Source organism: Sturnira hondurensis, unplaced genomic scaffold (assembly GCF_014824575.4).
Source record: "Sturnira hondurensis isolate 20B ecotype Veracruz unplaced genomic scaffold, ASM1482457v3 Scaffold0008897, whole genome shotgun sequence".
Taxonomy (NCBI): Eukaryota; Metazoa; Chordata; class Mammalia; order Chiroptera; family Phyllostomidae; genus Sturnira; species Sturnira hondurensis.
In genome coordinates this window covers 2,290,739-2,308,961 of record NW_028081528.1, presented here as the reverse complement: position 1 = coordinate 2,308,961, position 18,223 = coordinate 2,290,739, and the positions used below count along the sequence as shown (strand labels likewise).

Genomic DNA, 18,223 nt, shown 5'->3' with positions numbered 1-18,223 from the left:
AACAAAATGTAAAACCTACCATTTAATGAGATATATTGATACGAATAGTAAATCTATTGGACAAAAGGAATATTTTGATAATCATAGCAACTTAGCAAAATAAGTTCTTTGTGTGGAAATAACCATTAATTTCTGGAATAGTCTAGAGGATTCTGAGTCCACACTTCAAAAGTGAACTAATTTAAATGGTATGGACATGTGCACAAAGCTCCTAGCAGTAAACAAAGCGAGGTCTCCTTAAGGAAGCTGAAGCTTGCGCTACACAGTCTACAGTCCACGTTATTCCTCGGACGTGCGCGCTCTGGAGCGATGCTGGCCGGAGCCGTCTCACCTCCTTGATGGGGCACTCCTGAGAAAGGCGCTCCTGCAGCTCCTTCTGCAGCTCCTTCCTGGTGCCCAGGGACTGCTGCACGCGCAGGAAGTCGGAGAGCTCCTTCAGCCCTGCGTCAGTGAAGTATTTAGCAAAATGATCCACGCTCTGTCTGTTAACTGGGAAGAGTTCCTGAGAGACAAGAGAGAGACTTGTTATACCACAAGCTACTCAAATTTCAGCAAACATAGAGGACAGCACTTTAATATTAAAGTAGCACTTAGAATATCTCATATTTGGGAGGAAAGAATAAGGACTGATTTTAAAAAGAATAAATCTCGGGTGTATTTCTTGAGCACTTGCTAAGTACTTTCTAAAATTATGCAGTTTTCCAAAGAAAGAGAAAAAATGCTAAGCAACTTAAACTAGCACCACTCATTTTCAACCATTATTTATTTTTCTTTTACTTTAATTGAAGTATAGCATGTATAAATACAGAACTAAATTTGCTAAATGAAATGCAAGTAAGATGGTTTTAAAGTGACAGGAAAAATTTAAGCCATTCGATACCCAGTTTCCCTAGCTATGAGTGAACGGATGAGTCAGTTCCCCTGACACAGAGGTGATGTGAGATAATGTTGGAAAACAACACTGACTACTGTCATTTCAAACCCCTCCATTGACTTTCTGAGCAAATGCTGCTGTTATTCTAAAGTACTAACTTGGGAGTGAAGGAGAATTTTATAAAATCTGTAAATGAGGGTGGCTCTTAAGTTCATGGTGAGATCTAATCTAAACCCATTCTACCAACTTTTCCGTTCATTACATAATTTTCTCGGGAAATTTAAAAAGAGCAACATACCATGGCTACTCTTATTTTTACCTCATTTCCATTTTACCTTACACAGCTTGGCAGGGTCTCAGTAACGCTGAGTCATGTTCTAATCCTATGTGACTTTAACACCCAACCGAGAAATTAAAGCTGTTTTCAAAGCTCTCGGATTTTTCAGACTGCTGCAGTCTAAAAATTAAATTTAAACTTTCATGTTGGTGTTAGATTTGCATACATATGGTCAATGGCTGCGTGGCTCCAATAAAAATCTCCATAGAGAGATTTGGGCTGTCACCAGATTTAGGGACGGAGCCAGACAGCTTCTAAGCATGACTAAGTTTTCAATATTCTTATATCGGCATCCCATAATTTCCCTTGTGGAGTCATGAGTTTCGAAATGTCAGAGCAGAGCCGGCAGGAGCAGTATCGAACACACATGCACTGAAAGCAAACATTTCATACCAGACTGAAACTCTATCATGGACATTTGTGCCAGCAGTCAAGAGATCTTCCAAATTTGGGGGCGGGGAACTGACTGAGCTTCTGCTACGAACTAAGATGTGGTGGGTCCACTGCTTGTAACTGTGTAACACGGAAACTTTTGTGGATGACACACCGAGCCAACGAGGTTAAATAGCTGGACTCAAACCAGAAATATTTAAGGAGAGAGCTGTGTGACCTTCCGGTCAATACTTATTCCATTATCCTGTGCTGGCATTTACTATTGTATCAGCATATAGAAAGAATGTGACTTAAGAGGTTGATCTAAAATTATGTTCAGAGCAGTATGTCATCAAACATATTACTCACAGTTTGTATGTGAACTCTACCTAAAGTCCTCATGAATGTTACATAATATACTGAATATTAGCATTCAGATCAAACAGAAGCAGCCTGTCTAAACTGTTTCATAAACTGGTCTGGAACATGGTTTGTACTTGTTAAGGAAACCCTAACCCGGCACAAACCCCCATCACCTCATCCTTCAGTAAGGTCACCCTTCTTCTGCCCTTGCTCCTGAGTCTATTCTCAGTGCGACAGTCGGAGTCCTCCTGTTAAGTCCCTAAGTCCCATTATGCACAAATCTGCAGAGAATTTTCCAAAAGCATCCTGTCTTACTCAGAACAAAGGCCCAAGTCCCTAGATGATAAGGGCCCTGGTAATTCTACTGATCCCCTATGCTCTGGCTCTCACCAAACACCCTTTCTTGCAGTCTCCGGTATGCAATGCCTGGAAGCCTTAGCATAGTCTATTCCCTTTGCCTAGAATACTCTTCTCCCTGTAGATGTCTGTGTAGCTCATCCCTCTGCTCCAAGTCTTCACAGAAATTTCACCTCGTCGGAGAGGCCTTACCTTTGAAGACTGCATCCTGCACACTAACTCTTTAACTCTTCTTGGCGTGATGTTTTCCTCACAGCACCTTTCACTTTTTAATATACCACATACTTGAATTTAGTACCTGCTTCCCTGCGACAGAATGGTAGCCTCATAAAGGTAAGGTTCTGTTTGTTCGATTCCCAGCTCCAGAAAAGTTTAGCTAATATCCTGACCATTGTTCCTTTTTCCAGTGACGAAGGAATGATATTTCACATCCCCTCTCTTCTCTGAGTCACTATAAATTTCTCTTTCATTTGCATTATAGAAGGAACTGCTCAACTTGAATGTGCTATCTTTTCTAAAATGTACAAGCCCAAAGCCAAAGAGACTGTCATTGCATGTGTTAGTGAAACTGAAGTTTCTTCTTGACATTGGAACCAACCCCTAGCTCCCCACTCGTTTGCTGAGGGGGCAAGGGGGAGGCATGGTCCTCGAGCACAGAGTGCTGCCCTGCCCCTCACGAAGGGAGCGCAAGGGGTTTTTGGTGCAAACTGCAACCTATGCTCCTCCTCACAACCAAAATACACGCATACACAGAACCTAGTACGAGCAGCTAAATGATGTGTGCTTTTCAAAAACGGAATATACTTTAAAAAATGTTTTATCTGACTACTGTTATTATAAGGAATCATGCTTTAAGACATAGCTGTCTATTGTGGCAAGCAGTCACAGATTGTATCTTTGCTCTCCATCAGTCGCCCCCTCTCTTTTGAACAAGTATGAAGGGCAGCCCTCCCAGCTGTCTGTTTGCAGGCGCGGATTAGACACCTGTGAATGGACTCCATTTTCCTACCCCATTGCCAGGCTTCCCAGTGACTTCTCCTGGCCAACAGAAGGTGAGCTTTCAATGCCTTGGAGGAGTTCACTTCAGTCCCCTGTGCTCCGGTCCTCTGCCACAAGGACAGAATGGCCCAGATGGGAGTTGTTCCTGCACCCCAGGATCAAGAGGCATATAGATCTCAAGAGGGGCCTAGCCAAGATAAACTAATCCACAGACTTGGAGACAAGAAGATGTTCCTTCCTTCCTTCCAGGGAACAGGCAACCTGTTCCCTGTCTTGAACGACTTTTCCTTCTGTACATAGGGATCCACCCTAAGTCTCTAGCGAGCAGGCTCCACGAAGACCGGGACACTGCGACAGCTCCGTGGTGTCCAGGACTGTGCCTGGCACACAGCAGGTGCTCAAGGACCATGCGCTCCACGAAAATTATCATCAGTGAGGAAATTAACCAGAAACGCACTAGAATCTTACTTTTTTTCCCTATAACACTGTAAAGATTTTACAGGTACAAACAGGGCTATTTTAAGATGAATTTCAGAAGACAAAGGAATTTTAAGCCACTGGGAAAATGCAATGCGATAGTTTTAGAATTATTCCATGGACTAGTACCCTCGCATGCTGGACTTCAATGGAAGAAAAAACAGACAAGAGATCAGGTAAAGAGAAGACGATAAGGGTGTCTTTTAATTTTAGACTTTGTCCTAAAGGCATAAAAGCCATTTCACTTGCAGAAATCTCTGTCACTTGCACAGCTATTGCTTCTAGGAGAAAGAAATTATAGGGAGCAGGTAGAAATTATGAGGACAAATATTCTTTTTGATTTCCTTTGAAATGTATTAAGATAGAGAAATAAAAGAATAATCAAGCAACTGTGATAATGGGAGCTTCAAATGAACTACAATTAACTTGTCTGCTTTTTCAAATAGCGTAATATTTCCAATGAATCTTGGTTTAAAGAAGAAATCTTGTTTAAACCATTATTTTGTTAACAAAATAACATTTATTTCAGATGAGCGCCATTCAATTATGACCCAAGATATGACAAATGTCCAATTAGGTGGGATCCATGTGACTTTACCATATGAACAATTCAAATTCCTATAGTTACTGGTTAAAAAAGAAAATGTTAATTCTGATAAATATTCACGTTCTATCAACACACTTCCAAATCTGAAAGTCTCCCTATTCCTTATGAGCCTTTCATTTAATCATCCTGTTGGTAAAGGAGAGGTTAAACTGGAATCAGCTCCCATCTGCCACAAGGGAGAAATCAGAGGAGCCACCCCCTTCGAAACACAGGCCCAGGCCCTTCGGCCGCTGGTCACAAGGCAGATGCTGGCAGAGCCATGAGAGAAGAGGGAGGCGTGCCACCCTTCGTCCAGGCAGAACTTACCAGAAGCCTCTTGTCTAAGTTGGCTTTTCTCAAAGAAGAGGTAACAGAGTTGGCATCTTTTTCTGCCATCCATGCTTTAAAAAGCTTGACAGCAAACGAGGCTGCAATGCCTATTGTATTTAAAAAAAGAGAGAGAGAAAGAGTGTCATTACTTTTATAAAGTAAAAGCACTTGTGATGAGCCACAGACAGCCTTTCTTTCACACTAGAAATCCGGAGACAAGTAAATAATGCCGCGACTGGATCCACACGAAGGAAAAACGGTTATTCTCTGGCACGTTATTCACAAGGAACATTTTCATTTCTGAATACTTGAAAAACATTTTTCCAAGTTGGACTTTGTAATTCCAACCTAGTATAACTATAAATCTATTTATTTTTACCTTGCTCAAAAACAGACTTAAAGCCAAATATTCCCCAGTGTTTTTGCCTCTATTTCACCCTGAGGTTCACCAAGATTTCATATTTCTAACAGTGGTCCTGAGGCACAACAGATAAATCATGAGACATAAAACTAAAACGTCAAACCAGTAAAAGGACATTAACAGTGGCAGACACAAATGAAACTATAGATGAACATGCACCATTTACTTTACATTTTTACATTCTTTGAAGGCACTTAAAAATATTCATGAATGAAGCTATAAAAATGTTAATGCTGTTTTAAGTTGAACTCTTCTGGGTATTTTGAAAGAAATTATTAAAAATAGCTATTAATCAGGAAACCACTCAATTATACATTCATACTTACATTAGAATTTATTTCCTAATATAAACAATCAGATAACTAATAGATAGCTCTTCTGTAAATACTTCAAATTCCTAAATTAATGTTCCATTCTTTCAATGGAAAATTAAGTGTAGCTGGAATATTAAACCGATTCTTCTGAATCGCAGGCTTCACTACTCTGGTGGTCTGAGCAGCCTTAATTCCCCTTTCCTCTGCTATGAGAATTCCATTTTGCTCAGGCCAGGAGACTCCTAATGGGTCTCTGTTCTGGCACCACCGCAATGATTAGTTTAGTGACTTCAGCTTAAGTTCATCTGCCTAAGGTACCACTCTGGCAACCATTACTGGGCTGAAATTGGTCATGTGTCTGATTTCAGCCAATCAGCGGAAGGCAAGATGAATTATTTTATGTATCCTGTATCCACTGAAACTGAATGAGGAAACATGTACTGTCACTGTATCAGCAGACCTCTCTGAACGACCAGGAAACCATCCTTGGGGTAGAATGGATGCCACAAAGAGTCACAGTTACAGGAAAATACCCGAGACCCGAGTGATACTGCTGCGTTCACCCTGAAGTCTGCACTACTTTTATATTTATTGTTACATAAGAAATAAGTGCCCTTATATACTAATTCAGTCCCCATCTTCAAGACTTCAAGGCATCTACAAGACTTGCTGGTAAATAGATTCACTTAATCTATCATTTATACAGATACCAACTTCATCAAATTTTCTTCATTTGAATTAACAGGGCAATGGAGCTCCGCCTCCCACCCCCCCACCAATATGACTATGACAATAACATGTGTCTTATAAGCTGGAGAATTTTATGTTCTAAACTTACTGACATGGATATTTAATACTCTGATTAGTTCATAAAGTCAATATAGAATTTAACACAAATTTATGTAATTAAATTTTTAAAAATTGCAGATGGTGTGACCTGCTTTCTAAGTAAGAAAAATAAAGTATGCTTGAAACCAGGAGTCTAAAATCTTGGCTTGGACCTATGGTTCTGCATTAAAGGTGGCTCTTGGTGGAAAAACTGGCGAGATTTCTTAAATTTAGAGACTCTTCTGGTTGGGATGACCCTGTCCCCTTCAACCATTCACTGAGTGGGAAACTGGGGAAAAGGGTAATTTCTTACTCCTTTCCTATTTAGAAAGGAGGAGTTTTATCCTTTAGTTTCTAAAGATGGTGGAGTATAAAGAAAGACCATGTGTCACTTCCATAGCAAAGCTATTTTTCTTCTCCTTCCCTAACTCCCTAACACTTTAATATATAAATTTTCAAACACACAGAAAACTTGAACAATAAAATTCATATCCTGGCCATCTAGATCCTACAACTGTGGGTTTTAGGCATTTTCAGTTATAAAAGCTAAAATAATTTGATATAATTAATGTTTACAGTTTACACTTTATCCTGTTTTTCTAGTGTAATATGGCAATAATATAAATGAGACCTGTGAAGATCATGAATTTTTTAGGACACTACTTTCAAAGAGTAAAATATTAACAAGACAGTATTACCAATTACAGAGTCTGAAATGTCATAAATCTGAATGATTTTAAGCTGAAAACTATAATCTCTAAATAACTTGACTCTTGATTTACTATTCATTCCTTGGAAACTGGAAACCTTTTAACTGTGGGCATGAATAAGGCTGAGATTTCATGTTCATAAGAGAAAAACTTTAAATTCTAAAAAGAAACAGATGTTTTCATAAGAGCTCTTTTAATTTATTTTTAAGAACAAAAAATCTTTGTTTTGTGCTCTATTATAACTTGAATATCATTATCCTCCTACAAGAAAAAAGTCCACTTTTGTTTTACTCTATAACGAAGTAATTATACGTATGCCTATCAAACTCTTAATGGCTTAAAATTAAAGCAAAGTTCTGATGCAGCCATCTGGACTTTTATGATAGAAACATCGATCAGTTGCCTCTTGCACGCCCCCAACTGGGGACCATCTGGGGACCATTACACTTTTAAAGCAAGTGTAATAGACGTCTTAGACATGTGATCAGAATGAATATCTGAGCACAAGCCCGAGTGGCGACAGCTTGCTTACAAGAGTGGTCTGAACCGGGGAACTAAGCAGCAGCATGGGGGCGTTTGGGAACAGGGAGGGGTGTTTTCAGTTGTCACACTACACAGAGGCCGGAGCGGTTACGTGTCGCACAGAGCACAGGTGAGTCCCGCACAAGGAAGCGCTGTCCCAACAAAACACGCCACTGGCATGTCAAGTGGGAGAAGTGGTTTGGACCCAATCAATTTCTGGTGTTTGACCCAGGCATTCAGGGTCATACAGAAAATTCTAGTGTATTAGTACTCGTTACTTGTCTTTGTATAGGTGTGCGTCTTTCTCATCTGATTTTCTACAGTAAACAGGTACGATCTTCTTATGTTTGAAGACACACACACACATTCCTTGCGGGGTGGACGGAGGATGTGGGAGGACACCACGGAAGAGGTGCTGGCCCTTTCCTGACTACCTGTGGCTTGGCTTTCCTTTTCACATCTGACAAAGAAGAAAGCACGAGTCATTACCTTCTTTGACCAAGCTGTCGGTGAAGAGGCTGGTGAGGATGGTGGCAGGAAGGGTGCCATTGCCTAGCAGGATCCCCGACAGCATTGCCAACTTTGTCTGCTCTGTTTCAGTAAAGGCTTTAAGGAAGAGCAGAAGCTGTGGGTCAAACAAAAGAAACCATGTCTATAAAGCACAGGACTGAAGTAGGCAAATAGCATGTCCATGGCACACAGCTTGCAGGCCATATGCAAGGCACAGTTAACATACATTGGAAATACACCCGTATGTTTGATTTATCAGGCATAGTTCCTCTCTTCCAAGTTCACTGACATATAACCACGGATAACATTCAAAGGAAGGACAAAAGACATTTGCAAAAGAGTGTGATTAGGCTACCTACATAATTTGCATTTGACTCTGTATGTGACAAGGGCAAGTGCTACATAATGAGCATGTTTCCTGAAATGCACTATTGTCTTTCACATTTTCTCACTTCTTTGGGTAACTCCCCCCACCACTTACCTACTTTTTGGTGGCTTTTAAAGCAAAACAAATAACTAAAAAAGAGGAAAGAGTCAACAAGCACACACTTCTGAGTTCACAGCACACAAAACTCTTTAAAAAGAAGACTGTTGAATGAGAAATGGGTTTTCTAAGTTCTTGCCGCTCTATTAAAAAAAAAGCGAGATTCGAACTTGGTGTTTCTTGGATCATGCAGGTTTACCACCAGCCCTGGTGATGAGGTAATGGAGGATATGTGATAAAGAAAAGTTCCTAGCAGAACCAAGACTTCTCACGCAAGTTGGAAAGAGCAGTTTAGGAGAGGTGATTGAAAAAGTAACAACCCCAGAGAGGTTGAAGGGAAGCCAAAGCTTCGGAATCCAGAAGCGGATTAGACACCACTTCTCATTTTGACTTGTAAGAGTATTTGGTCTTGTGGGATGCTCTGTCCTCCTTCTTCACCCTTGTCTGCCTGGAGCTGAGGCCATATCCCATGTTATGTTCTTGGTTTCATCAGTCTTCAGGCATATTCCCGAGATCCCCAGGGCTCAGTATCACTATCGGGGCCCTGCTGACTTTTTCATTACTCGGCACCAATAAAAAGTGGCTGGTGCCAATGTAGGCTTACGTGCTTTGGTGCCAAAGAAATTCCATTAATTCTCTGTGGTGGGTTTGGCAATATTAATTTACTATCCCAAACAGTTAAAGGATTATTACATTACATAAGGGTTACGTGACTCTCCAAATATTTATATTGTAAATAAGTGGCTGACATGGAATCAAACCAGTCCATGTCACTCTCAATTCATGTCTATTCAGGTTTCAATGAATTAAAATGAAGTCATCTTCTAAGTTCACAATAAAATAGGCGTGAGGGAATGCGACCACCAGTGGTTAAAGCTCCAGGGAACCACCAGAAATGGGGCTGAGGAAAAACTGACAGAATCACAGACACTTCAGGTCAGCCTGGCCCTCTCTTCTGAGTATAAAAATGAGGAAGATTCAAGTGAATAATGAAAACTGGCTTCCAAAATAAAAATTTTAACACTACTTGTTTAAAGACATTACTATATTCCATTAGAACAAATTGTGCAAGTTAGATCACTCTCTTAAAGTTAATACTTACATTGCTCAATTCAATTAATTAACATTAAAATCAGATGCTACATGTATTGCAACAGCACTTTCATTAAAAAAAAATACTGCAAAAAATAAACCATTCTAGAGAGCATGTTCATCACATGAATGCAAAAGTTAAAAAAGTTCTCATGGTTGAGATGAGCTAAGAGAAGTAAAAACATGAGTGACATTAGAAAAAGCAGTAAGATGTTTAATTTATTCTAATGCTTTACATAATTTTTTCATCATACCCATTTCTCTATTTAATCAAGCACCCTTTATTTTCTAAGTACATAGCAATATAGTGCATCACATTTTTTTCGTTTAAATTTTTTCATATTAAAAGAGTAATACTTTTTACTTTTTTAATAAATAAAATCTAACAGTAGTAGAATAATAGAATAAAATCTAACAACACAGAATAACATGAAAATGTAACAAACCTCCTATTACTACTCCCTTAGAATTAGCATTAGCTTTGATGTGTGTACTTCCAGATTTTAAATGTCTACATATTACAAGTAACTACAGGCATAACACAGGCTGATTTTACTGAATTATACCTTGATAACAGCTAAAACTTGTTGAGTAGACCAGATACTCTTCTGAACTCTCTGCGTATCCACACCCACCACAGCTGCGAGCTTCACCACACAGAAAAGAAAACTGAGGCAGAAAGAAACTAAGTAAGTTGCCTAAGGTCACACCGCTACAAAGGGTTGCTCTGTACCTTGCTATTTCATGTAACAATCCAGCATGCCTGGCTAGCGTAGCTCAGTGGATTGAGCACAGGCCTGCGAACCAGAGGATCGTGGTTCGATTCCCAGTCAGGGCACATGCCTGGGTTGCAGGCCAGTTCCCTGCAGGCCAACTCCCATCAGGGGACGCACGAAAGGCAACCATACATTGATGTTTCTTTCCCTCTCTCCTTCCCCTCTAAAGATAAATAAATAAATAAAATCTTAAAAAAAAAAAACACCCAAAAAACACAATCCATCATGGACATTTTCTCTAATCACTTCATGTGGCTATGCCTCACTCTTTAAAAGGCTGTACAGTATTCCACTGTTTGCATAGAACATAATGTAATTAACCGGTCTCCCACCAATATACATGGAGGTAATTTCTCAATACTGTGAGAACATCTTTAAATATAAATATATATATTTCTATGTATCCTTGCTGAAGGATCCTTATAAAACGAAAGTTGGGTCATGGAGAATGTGAATTATTTTAAATGATTTTACAATCAAAATGTTTTTCATTACATATGGAGCCACTTCTAATGGGATGGATGGAGCAGGTAAGTACATAACAAAAGATATTATGGTTCCTTTTAAATTTAGGCAGGTATCTAAAATTGGAAACAATGACAGAGAAACATACAAATCTGTAACAAGTTAATATAGTAACTGCTATATATAAATAGAGGAACTGCAAACTGGAGGAGGGAACACGCTGCAGTCACTGGAAAGAGGTCTCTTTCATAAGGCACTACTATTTATTTCCCCAATTACTGGAGGCCAGTTACTAAGTTAAGCACCTTATACGTTATATGGAATCTTACTATAGCTACTTTACAGATGAGAAAAAACACTGAGATTTACACCTATACATTATCTCCAAAGATGGGTTTTGTCCCTTTTGCCAAACCATATTTTCTAAAGAGTATTGTTAGCTGCTGTACAGTATCACATGCATCAGCTGATTAAATCACCTGTTCTAGATTGTTCCTTTGACATGTTTATTTTTCTTGCATATTTCTGGGTTTTATTTTAAGCTCTGTAAGATCAGAGATCATATTCTATAAAACTATTCCTACTGAATAAAGCACCTTGTCATGTACTTCTTACTACAGGCATTTGCTCATGATCTGTTATAGTCATTCATTCATTCATTCATTCAACCAACATTTAATACACTTAGATGAGGCATTACATTTGAACTTTTACCTTTTTCATTGCGTCTTCAAATGCCTTTTCCAAATACTTGTATCTCCTGATGAGTTTATTGAAGACCTTAACATAGAAGAGAACCAGTTAATATTATGTAAACAGTTTTAAAAGGTAGTAGGAAGGAGGTGTAGGAATGCACCCAAACCACAACATGGATCTATAATAAGAAATGTGTCGTTAATCAAGCTCATGTTGTGATATAAGAACTATAAGCATTTCAAAGGAGTTATTCTGGCCTGAGGGAAAACAGCACTAAAATGGACATGTTGAATAAAATAAATTCATTCAAGAATATAACAAGTGAACAACCACAAATAACTGGTGGAAACGAAAGTAATATAATTTAAAAACTGTGCCATGCAGAGATGGAAAATAACTGAAAAGTGCAGGACACGTGCAAGTAACATGTGATCCCTTTAATGCAAATTCAGCCATCAGGAGACACAAAGCAATTTCCCCAAGATTCCGTAAGTCACAGGCACTAAGACGCCAAGTGAAGAATTTGTTTCAAAACATCCTGCAGAAATTTGTTAAGGACACCAGTATTTGAGCAAATTGTGGAATATAAATCAACTATTTTTTAGCAAAAATAGCTGAAACGAAGGGGGTTACAGATACAATCACACAGGGAGCAGGTATGAAGAAGGGGAGGTCAGAGTTCAGGGAGGATTACACTTCACGTAGACACAGACATGTTTTTAGCACATGAGCAAAAACCGACATTAGTTAATGGGAATAAAGGGTGACTGGCAGCCACGATCCGGGTAGAAATCTCAAGCAGGGTTTGCCATGGCGTCAGTGGAGTTCCGGACTGTTTCTTCAGTGGAAAGATGTTTGTTATAGACTGAATTTGGGGGGACCCAAAGTTGTATGCAGAAGCTCCAACCTTTCAATGTGACTGCATTTGGGAACTTTGGGAGGTGGTTAAATGAAGGCCTGCAGGTGTGACCTGTCATTACAAACGGAGCCAGGAAGAGTATTCTTGCCAGAACGCAAGTCAGCTGACACCTAGATCTTGGACTTCCCCGGTTCCGGAGCTAAGAAATAGAATTCTGTTCCTTAAGCCACCCAATCTGTGGTATTTTGTAAATACTGTTTTAATAGGTGTGGAAATGATTTTTGAATCTAATTTCTCTCTTACATCCACATGATATACTCTCATCTAAAACTTTCAGTGTGTTTATTCCTTATGCAATCAAGATGGGGTTCCAGAGTGAAAATCACAGAGCTGCCCTCTACAGGGGAAGAATAACGACCCATGCACGGAATTGAAGAGTGCTGATTTTTCTTCCAGGACTCATCTTTTTTTCCCAGTAGAATTTAAAGAGCAAATAATACACCTTGTTACTTGTGTTAATTTAGTTCTGACAAAAATTAAGCGAGGAAGATAAGGCAGGCATTAACATGATTATTTGGCAGATCTGGGAACTGCTATTAAGTATCTGAACAGGAACAGAACTCAGAAATTCTGATCCTTAGCAAATACTGTATTTATCTGATATACCAAGAGGTGAGTGGGAATTTTAACTCAATCTTCTGAATCGCATACATTTGCTTCAATACATAACTTCTAAAGGGCTCTGTGGTCATTTACAAACAGGGTAGAAGCAAAGATTCAGAGGGCAGGTTAGAACTTGGGCCCACTCAATCCCATATGCTCAATCTTTTGGTTTCTATTTAAAGATTTCCTTGGCTTTTATTTGTTATACATTTCTTATACATACAAGCTAATGAAAAACATTTGTTAAAATGCTACACAATTAAAATAATTTTTTGAAGTTAAAATTCTTCACAGCCTCAGATTAGTTAGTTGGTTTAGCATGCCTTACATATTTTAACAACCAAAGTAAAGACAGTTTCTAACATCTGAAATTCAGTCACTTAGGTGCCAGTAAGTCCTATTGGCCTTTCTTCATATATATACTGAAAAGTGAATAGCAAGACTTGTTGACTTAGGACTTGCCTGCGAAGTTTAGTTGGGAATAACAGACTTTTAACAAGGGACCAGGACAGACTAGGAATAGAACCACCCAGTCCTAAGCTGGCTAATCACGCTGCATTCAGCTTTGTAAGATGACGTAGTTCCTCAGAGTCCCGCCACTTCCTGACCCTCACCAGGGCCTAAAGACTTCTTCATTTTTACCAATCTAATGAATGCAAAAGGACATTGCATTATTTAAATGGAAATTTCCTTAATTATGTATGCATTCAAACATGTCTTCATCTCTTTTGGGGGGTGAGGAATTATTAATACATTTCCTCTTGTTTGAAATGCCTGGGCGTCTTCTCCTAGTAAGTTGCTTGTCTTTTTCTTTTTGACTTGCAGTTCCTTATTTAACCTAGATGTGAATATTTTATAGTTTTTTAAAAAGATTATTTATTTATTTATTTTTAGAGAGAGGGGAATGGAGGGAGAAAGACAGGGAGAGAAATATCAATGTGTGGTTGCCACTCACATTCCTCCTACCAGGGACCCAGCCCACAACCCAGACCTGTGCCCTAACTGGGAATCGAACTGGCGACCCTTTGGTTCTCAGGCTGGCACTCAATCCACTGAGCCACATCAGCCAGAGCATACTTTATAGGTTTGATGTATCATAAATATCTTCTTGTTCTTCCTTTTTAACAGCTGCATGATAGTCTCTTAGTATAAATTATCAAACTTTACTCATATTCTATTGATTAACTTTTTAATATATTGTTTTTAATCCCTTGAGATTATTATAAACAACACTATGTTAATTAACATTATATGCATATCTACAGGATAAAACCCTAGAAAGGGAATTCCTGGGTCAAGAAAATATGTAGTTCTAGTTTTGAAAGATAGTGCCAAATTGTTCTCCTTAAAGGTTGGGCCAATTTATACTCTCCCCAGAAAAATACGTGAGCATTCAATTCTCCATGTTCAGTATAGGAGAGAAGTAAAATTCTCTACCTTCATAAAGTTTTAATGCCCACTGTATCATTATGAATGCAGCTGAGTATCTCTTCAATGTTATAAGCTACATAGCATTCCTATTTAAAAAGTAACCCACAGAATTCCTGAACCGCATGTTTCCTTAAATTCCATTCAAGTGTTTCCCTTCTAATCAAACAATTTTTCAGTGACTGGCTCTACCTGAGCATGGTTTCGGATGGTTTCGTGATCTTCTTTTGCTGAAAACACACAGTGGTTGGTCATCTTGGTCTTGTCACCATCATCTATGCGTGTCCCTCCAGGGGCTGAAAAGAGAGAGATAATTACAGTTAGGACAACAGCGAAGTGAGCAGAGAACGTGCAAAACAGATCAACCTGCCCCTCAAAGAAAACAACAAAAGTAGATGTCAAATATAAGTGCAACAAAATTTCATACAGCCACATGCGTATGTCGGTGTGCACATGGCGTTATATATTTGTTCATGTTTCTAATACGATGCAAATTAGTCGTGCCATTATATGCTGCCACCACAGTGCATGAGACTGCTGTTCTACATACATCTGTGCCCTCACTAGATCCTATCACCGTAAGTCTGGTCCTTTCCAAACTATATCCGTAACCATGGAAGTGAACAATAACATTTATTCAGTGAACTTAATTCAATTATTCTCAATGAACTTCCCGATGTTTCCTATGTCAGGACATGGCTTACTTTTTAGGCTTGACAATATTTTGTCAGACTCCAGTTCACCAACACTGGCAGGGACTAAAATTGTTCCCTCCTCCACCAACCCAATCATCCATGCAGGGTTGGGCAGTACATGCTCTGACTCCTTGCTGTCTGTCTTTACTCACTAAGTAGCTGCTTTGGCTAGGAAAGAGTGTATCTTATTTTCGTTCATCTTTTCCTCCATGGCCTATATGGTAGAATGAAATGAATAGAAAAAAAGAACGCCATTTTTCTATGACTCAACTTTCCATAAAGTCTCCCCCTGTAAGTTTTAATGGTACCCATTAAAACATTGGTTGATTATAAGAAAAGAAGCAGAACAGTAGGTATTTTTGTTTTCCCATTCTACTTCATTTTAATTAGAGTAGAAAGCTTGAGCAAGCCAAGTTAGATTAATCTTTCATACACTCAACAAATATTTATAGAGTTTATACTTGTACCAGCCACCGTAAGTGAAACCGCCTTGATTTAACTCGTGACTTCAGATCTTTGAATAAAAAGATCTACCCCCAGCCAATTTTTCCCAGCATACAGTTTATGAGTAAATTAGTTTTCAGAAAAGTTAGCTCCTTTAGGAGTCTATTTTCATTCAAATAATTTATGCATAAGATTTAATTAGCTCTCTAATGAATTCAACCACCTGGACCAAAATTTTATTAAGATGATAATCTTCTAAACATTCTGGGCTAATGATTGCAACCTGACAGAAATTATATAACTGAAATGTCTGACTTTGAAACTACGCTCTTTGCATTTTTACAAAATAAAACATTTGTTACACATTTAATACTGCTACGTTTGTATTTATTTTCCTTGATACCGGGAGCAAGCAATAATTGCTATTTCTAAAAATTCTGGTTGGCCTGTTTTTCTCAAAGTAGAAGTAAAAAAAACAAACAAAAAATAAACATTTTTAGTATCTACTCTTCAAAGGGTACAACGGAAAAACCAAGGTAATCGTTGCCTCAAGAACAATGAGAGAAGGTAAATATGTTTGTGTGTGGGAAGAAAACCCTCAGGTGGCTGACAAGTAGACAAAGTGTTTACGTAAAGTGAACATGGCCTCATTCCTTACATGACAGGTCTAGCCCCTGAAGGTCGCTGGGGGCTGTGCAGCCTGCACTCGTACCGTGCTCTGTGCCCTCCCCACTCTTGGGTGTGCGGGTGGGAGCGAAGGAGTGAAGCCTGGGCTGCCAATAGAAATGTGCTGATCAGCATTACAAAGACGGTAAAGGAAGCCTTGAGAAAATCAACGCAGAGCAGACGGATAATTTAGCACACCTGTGGGGAGAGTAAGTATGGAAACCCAGGAGTCACGTATGAAGTGGCATCCAGGTATAGGAGGAAGTCCAAACGGTCTCAGGTAAAAGAAGACAGTAAAGCATGTCAAGTGGGACCGAAGGTCACCAGGGCTGCCAAGAGGACCTAAAGACCTGAAAAGGTCCGTGGGAATGATTAATGAGGTCATGTGTTTGGCAACAACCAAAATTCACTGAAGACTTTTTGCATGGAATTTACCAGTGCCTCAATAAAATTAAAAAGAAAACAACCTCAATAATCACATCAGAAAATGTTCCACTTCATTAGTAACTTAAAACTTTCAAATAAAAATAGTTACCACTCATCTAATTGACAAAGATCTAAGAACCTGCCAAAATTGGGAGGACCTAAACACTGCTGGAGGTACAGGTACAAGGAACACGTGACTTTTGATACTATGCTAACATTTCTTTTGGGGGCTGGTTTTCTCTCTCAGAAAGACTGACAGATATAGACTGACATAGATGTCCGTTAATCCCTTGCTAAATACGTAAAGATATAACCAAATAAAGCACAGATATATGTGCATGCAGATACTTATTATATTGTAGTTTATAATAATAAAAACTGGAAATGACTTAAGTATTTTTCAGAATTGGCATGGCTTTAATTCTCTCTAGAATCATTTAAGATACCAACATGCATTGCTGTGAAAGGCAACAACAACATGTTGCAGAGTAAATACATGTACAGTATCATGTCTGTATACTTACCATTTTCAAAAGTTTGTATACTTAGGTAAAGAGAAGGTAATTAATCAAAATATTAAACATGGTTACCTCTGGGTTTGAACTCACTACCTATAGTTTTTATGCTTGAAATTGAATCACCTACAGTGATGATGTGAGATATTTTTACATACAATAACAACACAATTAATTTGTTACCTAGTGAAAAGTAGCAATGCGGATCAGAAAGGGGCCTGAAGTAAACGGGGCCAAGTACAAAGATAAATATAAGAGCTCAGAGAGGGAAATTAAAGAAAGACTTGACCTCAAAGAGGAGAAATGTATGCACATGTCTAAAAAAAAAATGGAAAAGTTGGCATGGTGGTGGGGGTTTAAATAAACACACTGGAAGGATCTAGATGACATGTACGAAGTTAAGTGCAGAAATCATTCCTCCTGTGTTAAATGCTCCAGAAACTTTTAAAGATTAGGAACACGTGGGAAAGTTGGCTTCTAGCTAAAGCAAAATGGCCAACTGTGCTGTAATGTCAAAAAAACCCTCCACTCTCTGCCTCTCTTAATTAATAGCCTTCTCACAGCCACATTAATATCATTCCAAACTGTACTCTAGGTAAAAATTGTTGAGACTCCCACAAATGTAAACTTATAAAAGATTCTATCTTGTAAGAAAATATTCCAATAGGATTAGAAGTACATATATGACAAGACGGTGCTACAAGGCAAGGCTTACCAAGCATACTGCCAGCTACCAGGATATCAAAGAGCGTGTCTGCATAGCGACGATAATCTAATCTTGAGCCTGTCGAGTCCAGAAACTTGGCTACAGCTTCAAGGTCATCACCAGCTTCATTAAGCCCCTGGACAAGTGTATCCCTGAAGACTGTGGGTTCGAATTTCTCTTTTTCATCTGAAATTTAAAAATTATAAAATTATTACTTTATTTGCATAATACATTCCCAAATGCAACCACATATTTCCTTCCTTCACTGTTTGCATTTGACAGTGTAATTATTTAAAAGTTGGAGGGCA

The 18,223-nt window shown here is 38.8% G+C and overlaps 1 protein-coding gene across 3 annotated transcripts in view; it reads right to left on the bottom strand.

Annotated features, from left to right (window-relative positions):
* The window catches only part of BZW2 (basic leucine zipper and W2 domains 2), a 60,675-nt gene that overhangs the window by 12,438 nt on the left and 30,014 nt on the right, over positions 1-18,223 (bottom strand). For all 3 annotated transcript variants that reach the window (XM_037056267.1, XM_037056266.1, XM_037056265.1), the window contains exons 3-8: positions 17,925-18,101; positions 14,656-14,759; positions 11,532-11,597; positions 7,980-8,115; positions 4,693-4,802; positions 332-502 (exon numbers count right to left, since the gene is read on the bottom strand). In XM_037056267.1, coding sequence (XP_036912162.1) covers positions 332-502; positions 4,693-4,802; positions 7,980-8,115; positions 11,532-11,597; positions 14,656-14,759; positions 17,925-18,101 — 764 coding nt within the window. The remainder of the gene's footprint in view (positions 1-331; positions 503-4,692; positions 4,803-7,979; positions 8,116-11,531; positions 11,598-14,655; positions 14,760-17,924; positions 18,102-18,223) is intronic.